This window comes from Anarhichas minor, unplaced genomic scaffold (genome assembly GCF_050575085.1).
Source record: "Anarhichas minor isolate MPS153535 unplaced genomic scaffold, ASM5057508v1 ptg000016l, whole genome shotgun sequence".
Classification (NCBI taxonomy): domain Eukaryota; kingdom Metazoa; phylum Chordata; class Actinopteri; order Perciformes; family Anarhichadidae; genus Anarhichas; species Anarhichas minor.
Window position 1 is genome coordinate 1479482 of NW_027466462.1, and position 19416 is coordinate 1498897.

The window sequence follows — 19416 nt, forward strand, 5'->3', positions numbered from 1 at the left end:
ACACCGCCCTCATTCTTATTGTCCTTTTTACAAGATTTCTGCCTCCTCCTCCTCCTGGTTTTCATTCCTCCTCTTCCTTGCAGACTCGTTTGTTAAATAAAAAGGCACTCTGTGTTGCTTCTCACAGTCTCATTACTGTATCCAGACGAAGCAATCCCTATCCTCTTAAAGACCGTCTCTGCATACGACCCACAGATCTAGTGTTGTATAAAGTCCTCGGCAAAATCCAAGTGGTTTTAAGTCCAGTCAATGTAAAATACATAAGAATTACTTTCAAAATCACCACAGTTCATTGTCTAAAAGTCTCAGCCATTCATATGTACAGTGCTCTGATGGCACGCTTTAAAAAAAAAGAAGTGTATTCCACTTTTGTTGCTTTGGTTTGATCATTTCACTTTCTTTTGTGTGTTACGTGTACATTCTTCGGTCTTGAATCCAAATCCGAGGGGTTCCCGACTGCTTCGCTGACGTGCGAGAGATACTGAGATTCATGTGTTGTTTTGGGGGGAAACAGGCAGCAGGGTGGCCTCATGTTTCTGAGCAATTATAAGGTTTCTAGTGTGTTTTTTTCTCTTGTGGACATCCAAAAAGCGTAATTTTCCTTCCCCCAAGACGGGACAGAAAGAATACCCTGACGTTTATTTTTCACGTGGTTGCACATGTATCTTTGTATATCTTGCTCTCGGCGGTTAGGTTTGTGCTCAGCGGAGAGTAAGGAAGTCCTTTCACTCAAGCGAAGCCTCCAAACCCCCAAAAAATCCTTCCGTCCTTCATTGTATCCGTCCAAGCAAACTGAGGAATCCAAGATCCCACAGCTCTGCCTTAAATGACACTCGGATATTCAAAAGGCCCCCGTCCCATTTATCATCTGCTCCTTTTTTAAAGTAATTCTTCCCATCCCTTCCTCTCAGAGGTCCAGGCGGAAGGCGCCGAAGTAGCTGGAGGAGTCGTCGGCGTTGACCATGGTCGGGGAGGAGACGGAGACGAAGAGCTCGTCGCCGGCCCTCAGCTCGAACAGCCCCCCCTGGTAGACGGAGTGCAGGGCGTACTCGGCGTCCGGAGCCCAGCACTTCGTTCCCACCCCCTTCAGGAGCTGATCGCAAAAAAAAAGGGGACGGTTGAAAAGGTAAGACGGATGTTTGCGAACCACTCGACAGCACTGAGAATGATGGCGGGGCTCACGTACCTGTATGGGACTCGGGTAGGAGGTCTTCTTGTAGACGCACTGCACCAGCTGGTGGCTGATGCTGCGCTGGTCTCCGTCACTGGCTGCCGGGGACGGATAACGGAAATACACCTGGAGGCAGGAGACAGCCGAGCAGGGAGATATAATAGATATTAGAGTTGTTCCACTCGTTTTGTAGAAGCATGCATCAAAAAAAAAACACCATTATCTGATTTATTAATCCTAAAAATGTTCCATAAATGTGTGAGGATTACCAAAATGTGGATTTATAGCTTTTCTTTCTCCTTCTCGTTTGTCATTTGAGCTGAATTGCAAATATCAAACAAGTAGTTGGCAAGAAAGAGCAACAAGTTTGCTCCATATCTCCACAGAAGCAAGAACAAACGGAGGTTTTCCTCTGAAGTAAACCGCTCACCTGTGAGTACAGGTAGTACCGCCCGTCCTGAGGCACTCGCAGCTTCCCATTGGACAGCGTCATGTTGTGCAGGTGAGCTCCGAAGCTCTGATTGGCCCACGTGCGGACTACGTGGCGACAGGACTGGTGGAGACCCGGCGTGGGGATCGGGTAGGGAGAGAACCCTGCTGGTGAGGAAAATATATATTTATACAAGTAAACGAGAGACCAGCTCGTCTGCATCGGGCTTTACATATTTCAACAAGCATCTCTCCTCCTGTGCATGTTTGCATCATTTCCTGTCTCTCTACTTTGTGTGTGTGTGTGTGTGTGTGTGTGTGTGTGTGTGTGTGTGTGTGTGTAAATGCACTAACTTCCCCAACACTATTGTTTCCTTCACATTCGTAGGATAACGTATTTCTTAAGACACATCAAAGTCTCTTTCTGTCCTGCTTCCTAATTAGAAATCCAGGCTGAGTGTGTGTGAACCTCAGCCTCTCTTCCTTCTTCCCTCCACACACCCCCCCCCCCCCACACACACACACACGTGACACCATTTTTGCCCTTTGTCAACTCATTGGAAATAACATCAGTCGGTCTCTGCCAGATTGTCAACACCCTTCAGCTTGCACGCCAGTTTCAGATGCAGCAACACAAACGTCTGAACACACACACACACACACACACACACACACACACACACACACACACACACACACACACACACACACACGAAAACCACATTCCAACTTTACAACACGCATACGCTCCATTATTCTTGTGCGACGACAGAAATATCTGTTAAACGTCCGATACGCCTCACAGAATCAGCTGAAGTACATTTTACTCCAGGACGGAGAACAGGAAGTGACATACGCAGATAAGAGTGACGCAGTCTAAATAGCTCGTATAAGTGTTACTATATATATTGTGTGTCTCTCGCTCTTATAAAGCAGCATGCTGTATGTAGCGCGCCTCCGTCCAGCATTTAAATAGAAATATATGAAAGTCTTTGTTCTTATTTGGATTTATGCTTTTATTGCTGAGCACACAATAGAAACGGCTGCACTCCAGCAGCCACAGACCTAATGAACCTCTGACCTCGACACCTCAATAACACAAACAGGCAATAAAAATATATAACGAACGTGATAATCCCTTTTTCACTCTTCATTTAGAGAAACACGGCCTCACCTTGAGAGCTGCTGTCTCTGAGGGTCAAGTGGGCCGACGGCCTCTGGGCCACCGAGGTCATGAACTTTGACCCCGAGGTGTTGAAGGGGCGAGGCATGGTTCTGGCCTCTGAGGGGGGGGGGGGGAGAGGAAAGTGTTAGAATAAAAATGGCGGTTGTTGGATTGTGGTGTGTGTGTGAGAGAGAGAGAGAGTTCCTCACCTATGAAGGTTTGTTTGGAGATGATGTTCTCCGTCACCTGAAAGAAAACCAGCAGGTCAACAACGATGTGAGAGGAGAACAAACGAGTGTGGAGTTAATTATTAACCTGCGATGGTTTCTCTGCTGTGTAAACACTGGCTGTGATTTATTCTGTTCTTAACTCGAGTCACTTTGACCACCTGTTGATTTGGATAAAAAACACACAATCCTGTAGATATCTTATATGTGCTGAGAGGACAGAGCAGCTGTAGAGTTATACGATGGAGAAGCAGATATGAAGCGCTAATAAATCTGTTTCTTATGTTTTATATCTTATTGTTAGAGGAGACTATTTATATCATAACTTCCATATTATGTAAAGTTCCTCACGGCGTCTTAATTCTGCTTTTACTGGATATAGAAATCTTCACAGATAACTAGCTCCTCCCTCTCTGTCATGCATTGCATTGTGGGAAAACAGCATCTGTCAACACCACTCTGTCACTGTAGTGTATATGGTAGTACTGTGAAGGCCCTTGTGGTGTTTTTTGCTGTCTGACTGTGCCATATCGCTCTCCAAACAAGGTTCTGATTAAGTCTGGTTTGAAGTTAGAAGACGGGCCACGTCTTCCTCCTCTTCCTCCTCCTCCTTTCATCAGCACAGTAATTATCCCCAAAATTAGACCTCTCCCTCTTTTCTCGCCAACAGCGATACATCATCATTTCAACTGTTTCATCTTCACCAGATGGAGACACACACACACACACACACACACACACACACACACACACACATGTGAGCGCTTTCTGTTGACCTTGTTTTTGTCTTTCTCACTTTGTAAATCAAACCTCAGTCGCTCCTTTGAATGTATTTTCAGTTATAAGAATTTTCTTTTTCTAACATCCTGTCTCTATTTTCTCCTCTTTTTCACATTTCTATCTTTTCGCCCGCGTCCGACCGACTTCCGAGCAAAAGCTCACAGGTTTAATCACCTGTTACTGGTCATGTGGGCTGTCTAAAGTCCCTTAAGCAAGGCACTACCCCCCCTGTGGTATAAATCTCCCTGATTAATGTGCTGAAAAGCCACAAAACCTTGAATATGATGAATTCCACCGGTGTTTTTTAAAACGGTCATCCAGCTCTAACCGTGGTGTTACGCTTGGCAGCGAGCCCGTTTTCTCCCCAAACTGAACGCTCGACGCAGCGCGGCTAATTGGACGTGATGGCTCTGGGGTTTGGCGTGTGTGTGTGTGTGTGTGTGTGAATGCAGTGTATACCCTCTTTACTTTAAGGGGAACCCAATACAGCAAAGCACCGGGCGTGTCGTGCCCGTCTCCGCCTTGCGTTCCTCAATGTCCCGAAAGCAGAAAATGAACCACGCACACTTAAAGAAAAGAGGGGAAATTACCCACAGATTTTCTAGCCCGGCATGTGGCTGTGGTTGAACAAGAAAAGTAAAAAGAAATGTAAAAAAAAGCCGCTTGAGCGCTCTCAGGCCTGTGTTTCGGGGCGACATGTTTTCCATAGGAGTTCCCGTCTGCTGTCTTGTAGAAGCTTAAACGCTCACATGGGAAACTGTGGGATGGCTAAAGAGTGAACTCCGCCGAGGCTTCGTGCATAATTCATGTTCTGCACAGCGGTGGAAGCTTTCTACGGCCTCCTGAGAGGCTTCTGACCGGCCGTACATTTAGAGGTGAACACCGGCGTCACGCAGAGTTATCGTCCACTTACAGTGTTTTCTTACTCGCATGTTTGCATCTGGTTTGCATCATATGCGGTCGGATATTTACACGCTCGCAGTAAAAGTCGTAAAAAACCTGCTTGAAATGAATCTTAAAGACACTAGATTAGGGAAAATGAATGAGACGATTTGAGAATTTATTTCCAGCAGGAGACGTCCATGGAGACGTGGAAACAAGATAACTCAACATGGCGCAACCCAAGTACAGATAAAACTCTGGCTGTGCCCAATTAAGTCTTCATTTTTCATATTCAAAACACCAGAAACAACGTAGACCTAAACACACGCCTGTAATCAGGTGTAACTCGTTAGAAACGGTACATTCTTGGCTCCACAGGTGGTTCATGTGAGATACATTTGGTAGCAGCGTTTAACTTCTTGGCTTGTTGGGATGATTCCAGCTTGAAGTCATTATTCTGTACTTTAAGTGAAAGGTCAGTTACTGACATCTTGAGATAATCCCACATGATGAAGGCTTCAGTTTGTTGATGACGACAGCGTGATGTAAATTAAACTAGAGTTAAATTTGTCCGATTTTGTTTTTCCTAATTTAGTCATTGTCCGTCGTCAAATGTTCCTGCTAGTTTTTTTTTTTTAATAACATTTCGTCGACCTCATGTTGTTGTTTTTTTAGTCAAGATTTAGTTTACTTCCTCAAAAAAACTAGAAGTAATTTTAGTGTGGCTTTAGTCAATGAAAACATGTCTTTCTTCTTTTAGTCACCAGATTATATTGAACATTAGCAACAACTTTAGCCAAAATATTGAACAAAACTGCTATATTAAAATATAAAAATCTAATATTACATTTCCTCTTCATTGCCAATGAAAACAAAGAGATTTTGGAAAATGTTTTTGTTTGTTAAACTGCAACGATATCGCATGTTGATTTAGTCATTGACGAAGATATTTAGTTTTCGTTCACGAAATTTACACGGAAAGACACGAATGTCTAGATTATAACAGCTGATCCTCGCTATTAGAAAGGGATTATTTGTACCATAAAGATCCATGAAAGCAAAACCTTTTCTATATTTACATGGAGAGTAATCTGAAGTAATTTAACATTTATTTATATAAGAAAATAGAAAAAAGACTTGTTTTCTCATGTCAAAATATTCATTGATATGTCAGGATAACCATGTAACAAGATAATTTGGTTGTGATCGTGAGAAAGGATCTCTATACATTCTTCTTCTCTGTATTTAACAGTAGCATGAGATATATTAAGACACTGTATTGTCCCCAAGGGGGGAATTTAGCTTTGGCAGTAATTCTGCACACATCTGCACTCCGCTTAGAATAAAACATCCTACAGACATTACAGTTGAGAGATAAAAAAAATACATTATAAACCAGGAGAGAATCATAAACGTCATAGAGACAGAATACATGAAACAAAAAGACAACGGTACCACTTTCTAGTGGTTTTATTGTCGAGTCATCTTGTTTACATTCGGAGGAAGGAAAGCTTGCAGAAACGGCATGAAACTAAAGAAAAACAATGATCCCAATCGACAGCAAATTTAACTTTTTCTCAATTTTTCTGTCCCTCAATCAAGTGGATTCCAGCGCCATGTGTTGTTTTTTTGTGGAGCCACGTCGTCAGTATTTCTCTCGCCTGCCGTGAGCAGCATTCGGCTGCAACAAAGGAGCCGGAGTCGAAGTAAATCTGTCTTCTTTAGATGCTGCCGTGGCTTCTGGGACAACCCAGACGGCTCCCCGGGCATATATTCTGTAAAGTTGTTGGAAATTTGGGTTTAGAACTGTTTTAAGAAATTATAATAGAAGTGTTTAATGATTCATAAATAAGAAATCATAATTAGAAGTGTCTTGGAATACATAATTAGAAGATTCATAATTGTAGAAGTGTTTTAGGTTTTAGTGTTTTAGTAATTTGTAGTTAGAAGTGTATCTTAGTAGCACCTTTATATTTGCTTGTGAAACTTGTGAAGGTTTTTGCCAAAAGTTGCAAATCTTTATCTTTATATAGAATGTTTACCATAGAAGTGTTAAGCCATAAAAGACAGTCATTGAATGTTTTAAACTGTAAAGAATAGTATGTTGGGAGTAAGGGACAGATAGATTTCTAGACAGGCAATTACAGGTCATACCCGTGCGAGGGTCCTGCGAGGAGGAGGAGCCAACTGGATTTAGCCAATAGGAACTACGGACATTATGGGATGTTTTTTTGAACTATGTAAGGCGGGAGAGAAAGAAATTCCGGCCTCTTGCTCCTGTACCACTGGGTGGGTGGTAACGCTTTTTGGGGTGAGCAGGTCATATTCGGTGTAACTGTAAAGCATGAGAGGTATTAAATGCTTTGTTTATAATTGAAACCGGTTCTCTTTGTGTAAGAGGCTGGATTACATGCGGTTTCCCCACAGTCTAGAGGTTCCTTGAACCTAACAAAGTGAGCCAGATATCTCACTCCAGCGGTTATATAAGGAGCAACTCTGCAGGCAACTTCTAGTTATCACATTCACCTTTTGTTTAAGGGGATGTCTCTTTTAAAGAGAGAATATGGGTTAAAAGGTCACAAGCAGGACCGCATGGCATGCATGCCTGAGGGGCACCAACATGACCTCTGGTGACTTAGGTGCCCCTGAAACGTGTTTCTCCGACACTTCTTGCTCTCCAGAATGTTTGTTTGCGGTTTGACGGACTGCTGACGTCCCTCCCTCCTCTCTGGCATCAACTAGAAAGTCACTCTTTCGCCTCCAGCTAGTTCAGAACGCAGCAGCGAGGCTTCTCACATCCCCCCCGATCCTGGCTTCTCTTCACTGGCCTCCAGCTAGCAGCCTGAGATCCTCAGGTGGATCTGTTCCAAAGTCCAGGCTGAAAACTAAAAGGTGACCGTGCTTTCGCTATCAGGATCCCTCGGCTTTGGAAACGACCACATCGTTACAGATACTTAAGTGGATCCGATGAGTCGGGTTTCAACTCTCTAACCGTCTCTAACTCACTGAAATGCTTTGTGCTAAACGTTTTTTTTTAAACAATAAATACTGTAAGACTGACCTCGCTAGAGGGTCACTTCCTGGTGGCAGAGAGCACATTGGGATTAAGTCATATTCATGTGTTTTCGTCTTGGTTTTACTCTGAAAGAGCCTCGTTAAGTGGGCAGCTTTTTGTTTCCAGGGTATCGTCCTGCAGCCTGTGATGGGACAAGTTCACTGCCAGCGTGACCTTTATGTGTGTGTGTGTGTACGGCCACCAGGGCAGTGTGTGTGTGTGTGTGTGTGTGTGTGTGTCTCTCTCTCTAAGGGCTTATGACAGCCTGTAAAGCCACAAGTCTTCAAAACCTCTCCAGCTGCAAAAACACCAACAACCAATAAACCCTGAACTCTCCTCTGTCTCCCTGTTTAGAACAGACGGACAGAAATAGTCTGATTTCCTCACACTTTGTCTGCAGCCAAACGTAAAAAAAAGCAGAAATAACAGAGACATGAGGGGGTAAATGAGAGGTTGCTGTGAGTAAATCCTTCTTGGCTCGTCTCGTCCACTTGTACAGCCTCCTCTCCAGAGTACAGACGTCACAGCAGGTGCTGCAGCTCTAAAGCTGCACTCCAGGAGACTTTAAAGAGACTAATTCATAAAAGTTGAACCCAGCAGAGGCTGTGATGACCTGACTTTTAGTCCTCGTGGGCCGAGCTCCAAAAAACACCAGATCCTACACCTCCCACAATGCAACTCTGTCTTGGTACTGCACAATATGCAAGACGAGCTGAGACACTTTTATTCTCTGGCTTTTAATTGTGTTTAAATGTCTTTCTATTTGAATCTTGCTTTATTTATCTCCACATCGATGCACATTTATGTCTCTGTGTGTAAGCTTATATGTGCATCTTTTTGGTGCAAAACTTGTTCTCTTTTCTGAGTACTATATAAATGAAATAAAACAATTTAAATCAAAGGATTGTACGTCAAACGTCATGAATGCATCAAGTTAAATTATTAGTATTTTGCCTTTTGTGTCCAAACTTTAAAATATCTTTTTCTTGCCATTTTGACTTCAGAGTGCGTGAGAATGCAGCGCCAAAAGTCAGAAGTTGGTGGAAAAAAAAAAACTCCCAGAGAGCGAAAGATGATGGACAATTATGAGGAAACGAGAGAAGAGGAGGAATGAGGATTAAAAGTGAGGAAAAAAAAAAAGGTTTCGGGAAACAGAGAGGAGAGTCAGAGTGGACAGGAGGACTGAAAGAGAGGACTGAAAGGAAAAGAGGGACAAGTATGCACATGAAGGAGCGTTTCTTCTGCAGATTAGCAGGAGCTGCAACCCAATACTTTAATATGCTGCTCGACCCTGACAGGCCTGGACCGGCAGTGTGTGTGTGTTCAGATTTAGTGTGCGTGAAAATGTCTTTTTTTTGGGGGGAGTGTAGTGCAGAAACACTAAAGATTGAGAGGAAATACCTGCGTGTTTGTGCGTCTGATGGCTAACGTTGCTCCTTGGCGCTGGCTCGATGATTAATTAGTAACTCAGACTTTGTTTGAAGCCAGATCGGTTTGTAGATTTGGAGGAAGAAGGAATGTGCAGTTCTTCTTCTCAGGCCTCGTAAAACGGAAGGAGTTTTGTTTAAGAGTACGTGAAAAAATGGGCAACAGCTCCAGAGTGACGACGCCACAAATCACAGCTGAAGGCTTCTTAGCATATTTAGCACTTCTGATTTAGCATCCCGTTGATGCTTCTCTATCATACTCCTATAATGCAAAATAATGTTCTTTTTGCACCTTTCCCCTCCTGTTTCACTCATTTTAAGCCACTCTGGAACTCTAATTGCCCGACATATAAACTCGCTCTCCTCATTAGCGGTTAATAGTCTAGAAGCAGCGAGTAAAGGTTTTACGACAGGTAACGCACCAGTGGGCCTCCTCGATGCCAGTCACTGATAACAGACCTGTTCGCTGAGGGACTTTCCTGCCAGACCAGAACGCTGTGTACCGCCGAGGAAGCACACACGACAAACAACATATGGATGTCAAACCTTTATTGCTTTTTATTCAGAGTCTAGTTTCACACAGACCGGACTTCGGGTTGTTTCGAGTCTGGTCTCGAGTTCACCTTCCTGTTTGTTTGTGTTTCTTTCTGTACTGTTCACAAACATTAAACCCACAGTGGAGGAGTTTCTACACAGTTGACTGTTGCATTAATCCTCTCCGTCTCCTCCCTCTTTCTGTCTCTGTCACCTTTAATCTATTTTTATTTTCTTGTTTTGTTGTCTACTGATGTCTCTTGTCTGTAATCCTGCACAATGTCCCCGCTGTGGGACTAATAAAGTTTATCTTATCTTATCTTTAACAACGCGGTTTCTTGTTGCTCCTCAGGACACAAACATGAAAGTAGGCCAGCGGTGGCGTCGTTTTACAGCTTCGGTCTCCGTTTTTTGAGTTTCGTTTCACACGAGCAAATACTTACACCAATACAAATATGTGTATGTGTGAGTCATAAAAAAGACAAAGACAGACATGTAATACCTAAATGTCAGCTGCGTTCTCTGGGACCGCAGAATGCAAACTCAGAGGGTGACGTACGTTAGCTTTTTTTGGCGGGGGAGATTTTTTTGTTGTTGCTACTTTTAAGTTCACAATCAAACTGCCGATGGAGTCGTAATCAAAATAAACGGCACGCGTGTACCACTGACATCAAATCCTGCTGAATTGCTCAAAAAGTTCTGCATTTCATATCAGCTTGTTGATAATCCTGTGAAGAAGTGGGCGTTGTAATCGGGTAAACGTCTGTTCACACCTGCATAAAAAACATAAAACAGAAAGCATAGATGCTTGCCTCATTCGTGCACGTAAACGCCATCATCCGTGATATCTTCTCAATCTGTTTTATTGTTCCTGGGAAGAACTCTGACCATGTCGGTTTATGCTGACTCACCACAAAAACACAGGCTATAGCCCTAACGTACACGTGAAAAAGTGCAGAAGCTTTACCGTGTAAACACGTCTTCACAGATTCAGAGAACTGGCTTTCTGCAAAGTTTCTCTGTGCCTTTCTGCAACAGCTACATCTGTTCAATGTGTCTGTTACCGCAGGTTCTACATCTTTTACCGTGCACGAACACGTTACAACACGTCTCCCATCAAAAGCCTCTAACGTCGGTGGAAAGAGAAGCTTTCACCGGGAGGAAACGTTGCCATTATTTAGTGTGTGAAGCAGGAAGAAGGGGAACGACGTCACACACGGCACCGTGCACGCTACGCCTTCCAGCTGTGGAATACATGTCGAGTGTGAACAGCTCAACGAAGTCGTCCCCCCACATTTAAATGTGCACAGCTTTAATGTTTGCAGCCCGAGACGTAGATTCACTTACGTACTTAACAAAACAAACCAGCACTCTAAATTCTGCCCACATGTTTTCTCTGCTGTCGCTAAAAACTCAAAAGGAGGAAGACTACTACTACTTCTTCATCTCATACTCCTACTCACTCACAGGTACTGCATGGGGGCAAAAAAACAGAAAGTAATCAAGTTACTTTAATATTGTCACACTTGATTTGGCTGCTTACTACATTTCTTAACATGTAATGAGCGATGATATCAGAATACATATTTTAATACAACCCTCCCAGTCCTGTCTACGTGTACAATAGATTCTTGTATATTTTAAACATTTAATTAGTGTTGCTTGTAGTTAATTGGATTTATTTATGAACACGATGCAAGCTACGCTGTAGAGAAGTCGAGCGTGCTCTCGTGTTAACGGCCTGCAGAGCACAGGTCAAAACTAAGGACCTAAAGGAGCACGTGGTCTTATGACCCGTCAGCTCTTCAAGTACTTAAACGAGCAGCAGACGCTTTATTTAAGTCACTTCCTGGATGGTACGTGTTGGCAACTTTTCCCTGAGTGCTTCTGTCTTAAAGTCCTGTGTGTGTGTGTGTGTGTGTGTGTGTGTGTGTGTTGCACACAATGGTAATGAAACCAACGGCAGCCTCTCCTAAATATAACGTGATCGAGCGAGCAAATCGTCTGACGTTGATTTATTGTTTTCAAAGAGCCGTCTGCCGACGAGAAATCGACACGTGATTTATGTCCTGACTCTTTTGTATTAGTCAGGGTGACAACAGAGGCTCCATGTGTGGTGCACTATTTTTTAATTTCTTTTCCCATATCGTTTGCTTTTTTTGTAAGTATTGGTGTCATATGTACTAAAACGGAAGAATAAAAATAAATAAAAAGTAATACTAATAAAATAGAATTACGATAAAAGTTAGATAATTTTAGTTAAAATGTTATCACAAATATTTAAAAAAATTACAACATAAAAAAAACAATTAAGTAAGAAAAATGCAGTAAAATCAGAAAACTAAAATAAAAAAAGATGGTGTTCAAGATAAAAGTTATTTTAACGCAACAAAACTGGTTGATCTGCAAAGTATATCTAATGACTTCTCTTATCTTAACACTGTGTATTATCCAATGACTCCACCCGTCTGCTGCATCTGGCGGATCGAAACAAACGCTACGTCTCAGTTCGGCCCGGACTGGCCGAGCTGCACTTTACACTAAATCATCTCTAAAGCACCAAAAGAAGAGAAAAGTGCAGCCCTTTTATTTAGAAATGTACTTTACATAAAGAACAAATCTGGTGAGTCTGCAGGGTGGAGAGCCTCAAACGCGTTTTGTTTAGACTGTCGAAAACGAAGCCGTTTATCAGTTTCAGCCGCTGTGCTTACAGCGCGGTGACTTCATCAGAGTCCTGTGTTTATTCAACTCTTTTATTTCACGGTCGTGTTTGTGCCAGTATCTCGCTCCATCAATAATAAAAGAAAGAGATGAAAAGCCGAGCCGATGGCCGAGAGATGATATTAGACAGAAAGACTTTAAGGATTCACAGAAGTGTACTGTGTGGATTTTATTCTTTCCCCAGAAGACGACTCAATAAAAGCCTTTGTACACAAAGTCATCCTTGATTGAGGTAATGGAGCCGTGACTTCATCAGACGCAGCCGAAATGTCACATTTTTTTAAAAGCCATGTTATAATGGAGACAATGTTGGGCTTGTTTATACCAAAAGAACCACTGTTGAGTTTTCAGCTGAGGCTGGAAGTAAAAAACAAAAAAAGCCAAATGTACCAGTGCAACAATATTTGGTCTGTGAATGCCTCTTGTACAAATATGCTGATCCCACGAGGTTCTGCATCCTTATAAGGGTTTATTGCAGCGGCGCTGCCCGTTGTAACCTAAGTTTAACTCTCGTACTCGGACAGAGGAGGTGAAATAAAAGTAGACGGGGCTAATAAACAACAGAACCCCAAATTTCTGGCTCTCCGTCCCCTCAAAGATCAGCGTTTGCTGCACGTCAACGGCACAAATTTGTGGGAAATATTAATACGAAACGAAACCTGAGTGTGTTAAAAGTGGTCACACATGTATCAAGAGCAATAAAATACTGTCATCTCCCCTTCTTCTCCATCCTCACCTCTTCTTCCCTCGCTCTGGTTTTCACCCTCTCTCCGACACTTTTGAACACATTTGTTCTCCAAATATTTTTAATCTTGTGTGCTGGATATTTTAAGATATTTCCCCCCCAGAAGAGGAATAAAAACCTACAACAACTTTGCAACGGTTGGAGGGGAACATAAATTGAAAATGAAAGGCGGTGACGTAGGAGATAAAAGGATAGATAGAAGGAATAGCGCGTGATGGCAGATTTAATCAAATGTGGGGAAGTGAGGGTAACGGCCCGAGGGACATGTAGAACATCTGGGTTATTGGTACAACAGAGAGGATTGTATGGTTAGTGATGAATAGAACACAGCACACCAGTTATATTAAGATCTTTTTTTTGACAAAAGTTGCAAAAGACAAGTGTAACTACAGCCAGTTTGGAAGATCATACGGTCGGCAAACAAACCAATAATAACTCTTTTTCAAGACGCCAAGAACTCACCACATCACTCAAGGGTTGTCTTCTATAAGATATTGCACTCATGTATCGGTGAACAGGTGTGTCGTAAGGAAAGGCAAAATGTTTCGCAATTCGTATGTGAGATAAAGATGAAAGTGCGAAGGCCAGCATGAGCGTCATAAATCCGACTGCCGGGCAGCGTCTGGCTTCTGCTGGTTCCAGCGCTCGCTCCAGACCAGCAGTACATTATTTGGAGCGGGGGGGGACGTGTTGATGTGGAGAAGCGAAGTCACTTCGGGCTTTACGCAGGACTTAGTGCGAGTTAAAGCCGCACACGTACTGCAGGAATGCTGAATGTTCGCTTTATTATAACAGTTTTGCAAAACACCCCGGGAATGTGCTGCGTGTATGAATAAGACTTAGAACGGGCGACCAACGTTGTTCCTCTCATGGGAGTTTTCTGCTCTCTGGAAATCCCCTGAAGATCATGAGAGTCTGGCGTTTAATACATGTATCGTGAGAGCACAGAGGCTTCTTGTGTTTCAGGTTAGACAAGCGGCTGATGCTAAAGAAGCTACAGAAAGTATGCTTTTTTTTTTTTTTTGGAGGGGCGCTTGCTTGACAGGAACTCGGCCTGAGGGATGAATGAGGATTGGGAGGGTGGTCAACACTGGACACGGAGGTCTTTTGTGTTTGTGTATCAGCTGGAAGTCACCAAACAACACTGCCGCCCCTCCCTGTGTGACCACAATGACTGACATTAACTTTTGTAGAGCAGAATAAGAGGCCGACTTGTTCCTCTGGCACGTGTTCGGCGCTACGGATAACCGCATCGAGTGGTGACCTTTTGATGAATTATGGTCACACCTACATTTAGTCTGTCTCGTACATAGTATGCCCCAAAACCACAACCGGGACCTTTTTCCAGCCCTTTTTCAGCTGCCTGATCCTTGATTTCCTATGTGTGTCGATACTGGTCTCGTTGTGGAGCAATGCAACTTCGAATGTACTTTAATCGACGCCCATAGCACATGCTGCACTATCCCTGCCACTCTCTTATAACCGGTCGTTTTGGTCTCAGTTTGTCATTCTTTTACGCTTTTTTCATGCTGATTAACTTATTTCAAAGAAACCTTTGAGCACATCTCTGGTAAACAAAAAACTTAAAAGAGTGCTTTTGTGTGATTCTTTGTGGAGACACTCGGTTGTAAAGAGATGTCCAAAGAATGGAAGGACAGCCCTTCAATAGTCGAGCTACTGTAAGAGCGAGTGTGATACGGTAACTGCTTTTCAGCAGCTTTGCAGTGTGTTGACTTTGGGAAATAGGAGAGTATCCTGACACATTGATGGCCGCGAAGGCGCCGCTGGTTTATTGGCGACAGGTTCTCAGTTTTGGACGTGTCCGTTTCCGACATGCATATCTTTGTCAATGTCAAAAGGAATTTTGTGTGTTCACGGGAAACGAACAGATTCTGCTTGTTACATGCATATATATCCCTTTTTAATTTTCAACGTAGGTTAACTAAGTTTTTTGGGGGTTTACTGACGCAACAAAAGTACTGGTTCAGGCTTAGGAACTGGCGTTGCCAAAGTATGTAACTTACGGAACAAAACTAAGGAAAAATTAGTCACCGTTGACTTGGTTTCACACGGGACATGAACGGCGGTCTCCTGGGTGAAAGTCTGTTTGTTTTGACTCGTCCATCCTCCACTCCCAACCAACCTACGCAGACTTTCTCGCGATGCTACGGTCAGTTAGCTCTGAGCGTCTAATAATGACTTGGAAGTTAGTTGAAAGCCTGATGCGTCTCATGGAGAAGCTAAAGGTTGCGTCGGTATCAAGAAACAAGCTGGAAACAAGCATCGGTTATTGATGTTAAAATGTGTCCTTTCCACTCTTTCCTGTAGTTCGATGGAGAAGGAACGACACCATTATGAGCTTCACACAGTCAAACTAGTTTTCTAGAAAACAACTGCGGGCAATTTATAAATGAAAGCTGCTGTTTTATCGCTGAACAATTAATCATTGATTTTAAAAGACTACTCTTACTGATGCCGATTCTTGCAAGGGTTGTTCAATTAAGACTTTTCTTTCAGCCTCTAACTTTGTTTTTTATTACGCTTGATCATACATTACAGAATCACGCCTCTCTCGACTTCTATCGGAGCTTTGTGAATTAACGATGTACAGTTCAGTGCTTGTCCGAGGGTCATTTCAGTGCACTACATTTACTTTCTTTTATCTGGAGGTAATTCTCTGAGCGCTTCCTCAATAAAATAATATTTTAGCGCTGATTTCTAATCTTTCACATGACAAAGTCCACTCAGAAACAACCCTCGATAACAGACCCCCGCACATCCCAAATGCCTCCCGTCATTGCGTTGCATCATTTCGCTTCACACGGACTTCCATGGTCCACTGCTTTCTTTGAAGCCCGCTGAGTGTCCGTCCACACCCTCACGGGTAACGTCAAAACAGCTGCTTTACATCAGCAGTCAAAAGCCAAATATTTGCTGTAACATCACTGCTTCGACACAGAGCAGATTTTAAAGATATGGCACCCACAATGCATCTGTGTGAGCTTTAGAGAAAGCAACCTTTTGATTAGAAATACCTTAGTGTCGGGTCAAAAGGCTAAAGTACAGATAAGACGACTTCTTCTTCATCTTTAATTATTATTATTGTTATTAGATTCTGTAAATCATACAAGAAAATTGTAAAGTTGTACTATCTTTTAGTCAAGCATCATAGTTTTAAAATACTGAGCACTTTAAATACTGATAAAGGTGATAAAGATGAAGCTCTTGTGATACAGTCAAAAGCTCCTGAACAGCTTTTTAAATGGACCTTAGGGGGAGATTTATTCGCTGTATCCAAAGCTGAGAATGAACTTTTTAACCAAATTGTTCTCACTTTTATGTTTTATCAGATTCAGCTGGTGAAAGACAGACTTTGATTTTGAAATCCAGAGATTTAAAAATGGGTATGGTTTTGGTTCCTCCCTAAATGACCTGTACCGGAGGAAAGGGGAAGATCACTCTTCTTCAAACACAATAGCTGCAGTTCATTAAAGCATCAAGCCATTTGGACACAGGCTGTTGTCTGCAGTACATGTGGTAAAACGGGATAAAAATAAATTTAAAAAAATGCAAAGAAATTCTTGGAAAAAAATCAAAGGGTACTGACCGCCATCTCTGCCAAAAACAAAAATAGAAAAATCAAAACAAACATAATTTCAGTCAGACGAACGTATGAAGCCAAATACATGCGGTGGTCTGTAGGACTGATGGTAAAGACACACATACACACACACACACAGAGCTGAGACCTGGGAGAGAACGTTTGATCGGGCGATGATATGAGATTCCTGCCGTGGACGTGTTAACTCCTGACCCGGTCTCTGAGCGTTATCCGTCACCGTGACTGGAAGATGAGAGCTGATGTATTGGCAGTCTCAGCACGTGCAGATGTTAGAGCGCCGTCTCTTGAACCGACAGGCAGCGGGGTGGAAGACGGAGAGTTAACTCTGGTCCCCACAGGGGGCGGAGAGCTTAAGACTTAGAAAATCTGCCATCCTAAATCTCCCCGTGCTACCCTGTCTTCCTTCCTCTCTCCTGCTGCTTTCTTTGCTTGTCTCGCGTTAAAATCAATGCGTTGCATCTAAGACAATTTAATATCTCAGGGTTTACGCTCGATTTAAAAATACATTTTGTGAACTTTTTTAAGGCCAATATTCCTGTTAATATTCCAGGATTCTGGCCATTTAGAACAACTGCCTGACATGTTTTAAAAAGCCACTTAATAACCTACATTTGACATAAACAATAATAATGAAACAAATAATAGGCTGGTGGGTCCGAATTCAACATTTGTCAAATTCAAAATAGTGTTGTGTGGTCTCTGTAACTGTCTCGTCAGTCCAAAACCCCCAAAAGATATATATCATACTTTCCCAAATTCACTAGTATGTTTTTATCGAACGAAATATTGCGCTTCAATCCATATTTGTTGGAGTTAAGCCTTTAAAAAACATTTTCACTTTGGTCCAAAAAAACGTTATGCATGAAATATTTGGTACGTAAATTTCATTTGAAAAACTTCAATAGAAGCTTTGAATATTAAAAAACATCAACTATCGGACCGTGATGAGGTAGTCCAATTTGTCAAAATGTATACAATCGCAGTGGAGGCAAAACTAAACATTTGTATAATATGAGTTTATATCAAAGTTGTCCAACAAACACAACATTAGGCTGTATAATATGCTGTGAATGAATTTATTTATGTGGCTTTTTCTTTTTTGTAAAACAGGGACATTTTGGCCGTCAAATATAATTTAATCTGCTGGACAACTACTCGTGATGCCAGCAAAAAAACAACAACCTGGCGGCCAACGTTAAAACCTGCAATAACTGTGCATGTGATTCATGTGCTCGTATATGTCAAACATGCTAGAAGATCAAAAGACCTCCAGACGGCAAGACCCAAACAGAAGGAAACTTTTATTTTATTTTTCCCCATACGGGTTGTTTTCAAGAGTTAATGCCACTAACTTGAAATCCTTTATACTTGACTTCATTGCCGACCATTTAACAAAGCATGCTATGTGTTTATAAACTGATGTTCACCTTATAGAAAGTCATTGTGAAGTGCGGCATCGTGTCTTTTCTCTCTTAGGTCAGATAACCCTTTTCAAAAATGGCAAACTTGTCGACTGGGATTTTGAGACCTGAATGTGATGCAGGAAAAGTCTTTAAAAGGACGTCTGCTATAAGGTAAAAATAAGTCTAATTGTTCACCATGACAAATTAAATATAACTCAACTGTCTGCAAGTTTGTAATAACATTAAATAAAGTCAAACAAAGGGCTTCAAATCTATTTAAATGCTTATGATTTGTAGTGAATTAGCTTTAAACTTCTTCTTCATTTTTCCACCATGTGTGTTGTTGTTTTTTGCTTATACGAGGCCACGTCGGCCTCGCGCTGCAGTGGTTTTAGTACGAAATTCCTCTTTGTCGCTCGGGACTCTTTCAAAGTACATATGGACGCATCATTGTTTTAAGACGGACTTGAAAGGGTGAACCCGTGCTGAGAGAGTTCATCACATTAAACATTTTATGTCCATTGTATTTCTATTCTTTGGTGAACAAACCGTAATCTCTTTCCTTAAAGTCGCATCGACTTATTCCCAGTTTGTCTACTGGGTTAGATTCTCTCGAGCAGACAGCAGAACCACAAAGTGATGCAAGGACGAGTGTTTGTGTGGTGAGAAGAGAGACTAACTGCGCACCGTGATGGATGAAGTATTTAAGGATTTCTATGCGTTAATTAAATGGTCTGAAACCTTCCTGAAGGGGAACGGTTTCAAAAATGTTTCTGATGTGTTGCTGTGATGATTAATAAGCTCAAACACGCGATTCCACCAGTTCATTTTATTCCTTTTGGACTCGCTGTTCAACAAACATTGCTAAGACCCGCCCCTGAGTTTTTCTTTCCTTTCTATTTCATCCGCTCATTTGTGTTTAATTAAAACCTCATTCTGATTATTTCCTCCACATCTCTCATCTCTTTTATTTATTCCTGGGCTTCTCTTTCCTTCTCTCTTCCTCCTTCCTCTGTTCTTTCTTTCATCAACTGTTTCTTATGACTCATTCAGGTCGGCTTCGTTCTGCACTCCCATCGATCACTCACGGTCTACTTTATCATCCTCACCATCATCATCCTCATCATCTCATGCCAACACCACAGTTGTCATCACCGTCTCTCTCACACACATTTGTCACGTCATTACGTCATCGCTCACTCACTGAGTACAGTTTGTGTGCACAGAGGAATCTCCATGCAGAGCCAGCATGCAT

At 42.3% G+C, this 19416-nt stretch overlaps 1 protein-coding gene across 1 annotated transcript in view; it reads right to left on the reverse strand.

Moving 5' to 3' along the window:
- Nucleotides 1–907: 907 nt before the first annotated feature.
- tnfsf10l (TNF superfamily member 10, like) overlaps nucleotides 908–19416 on the reverse strand; it is a 46516-nt gene continuing 28007 nt past the window's right edge. Inside the window, exons 3-7 of the mRNA XM_076092369.1 lie at nucleotides 2975–3011; nucleotides 2775–2882; nucleotides 1602–1768; nucleotides 1187–1297; nucleotides 908–1093 (exon numbers count right to left, since the gene is read on the reverse strand). Of these exons, the coding sequence (XP_075948484.1) occupies nucleotides 908–1093; nucleotides 1187–1297; nucleotides 1602–1768; nucleotides 2775–2882; nucleotides 2975–3011 (609 nt within the window). The remainder of the gene's footprint in view (nucleotides 1094–1186; nucleotides 1298–1601; nucleotides 1769–2774; nucleotides 2883–2974; nucleotides 3012–19416) is intronic.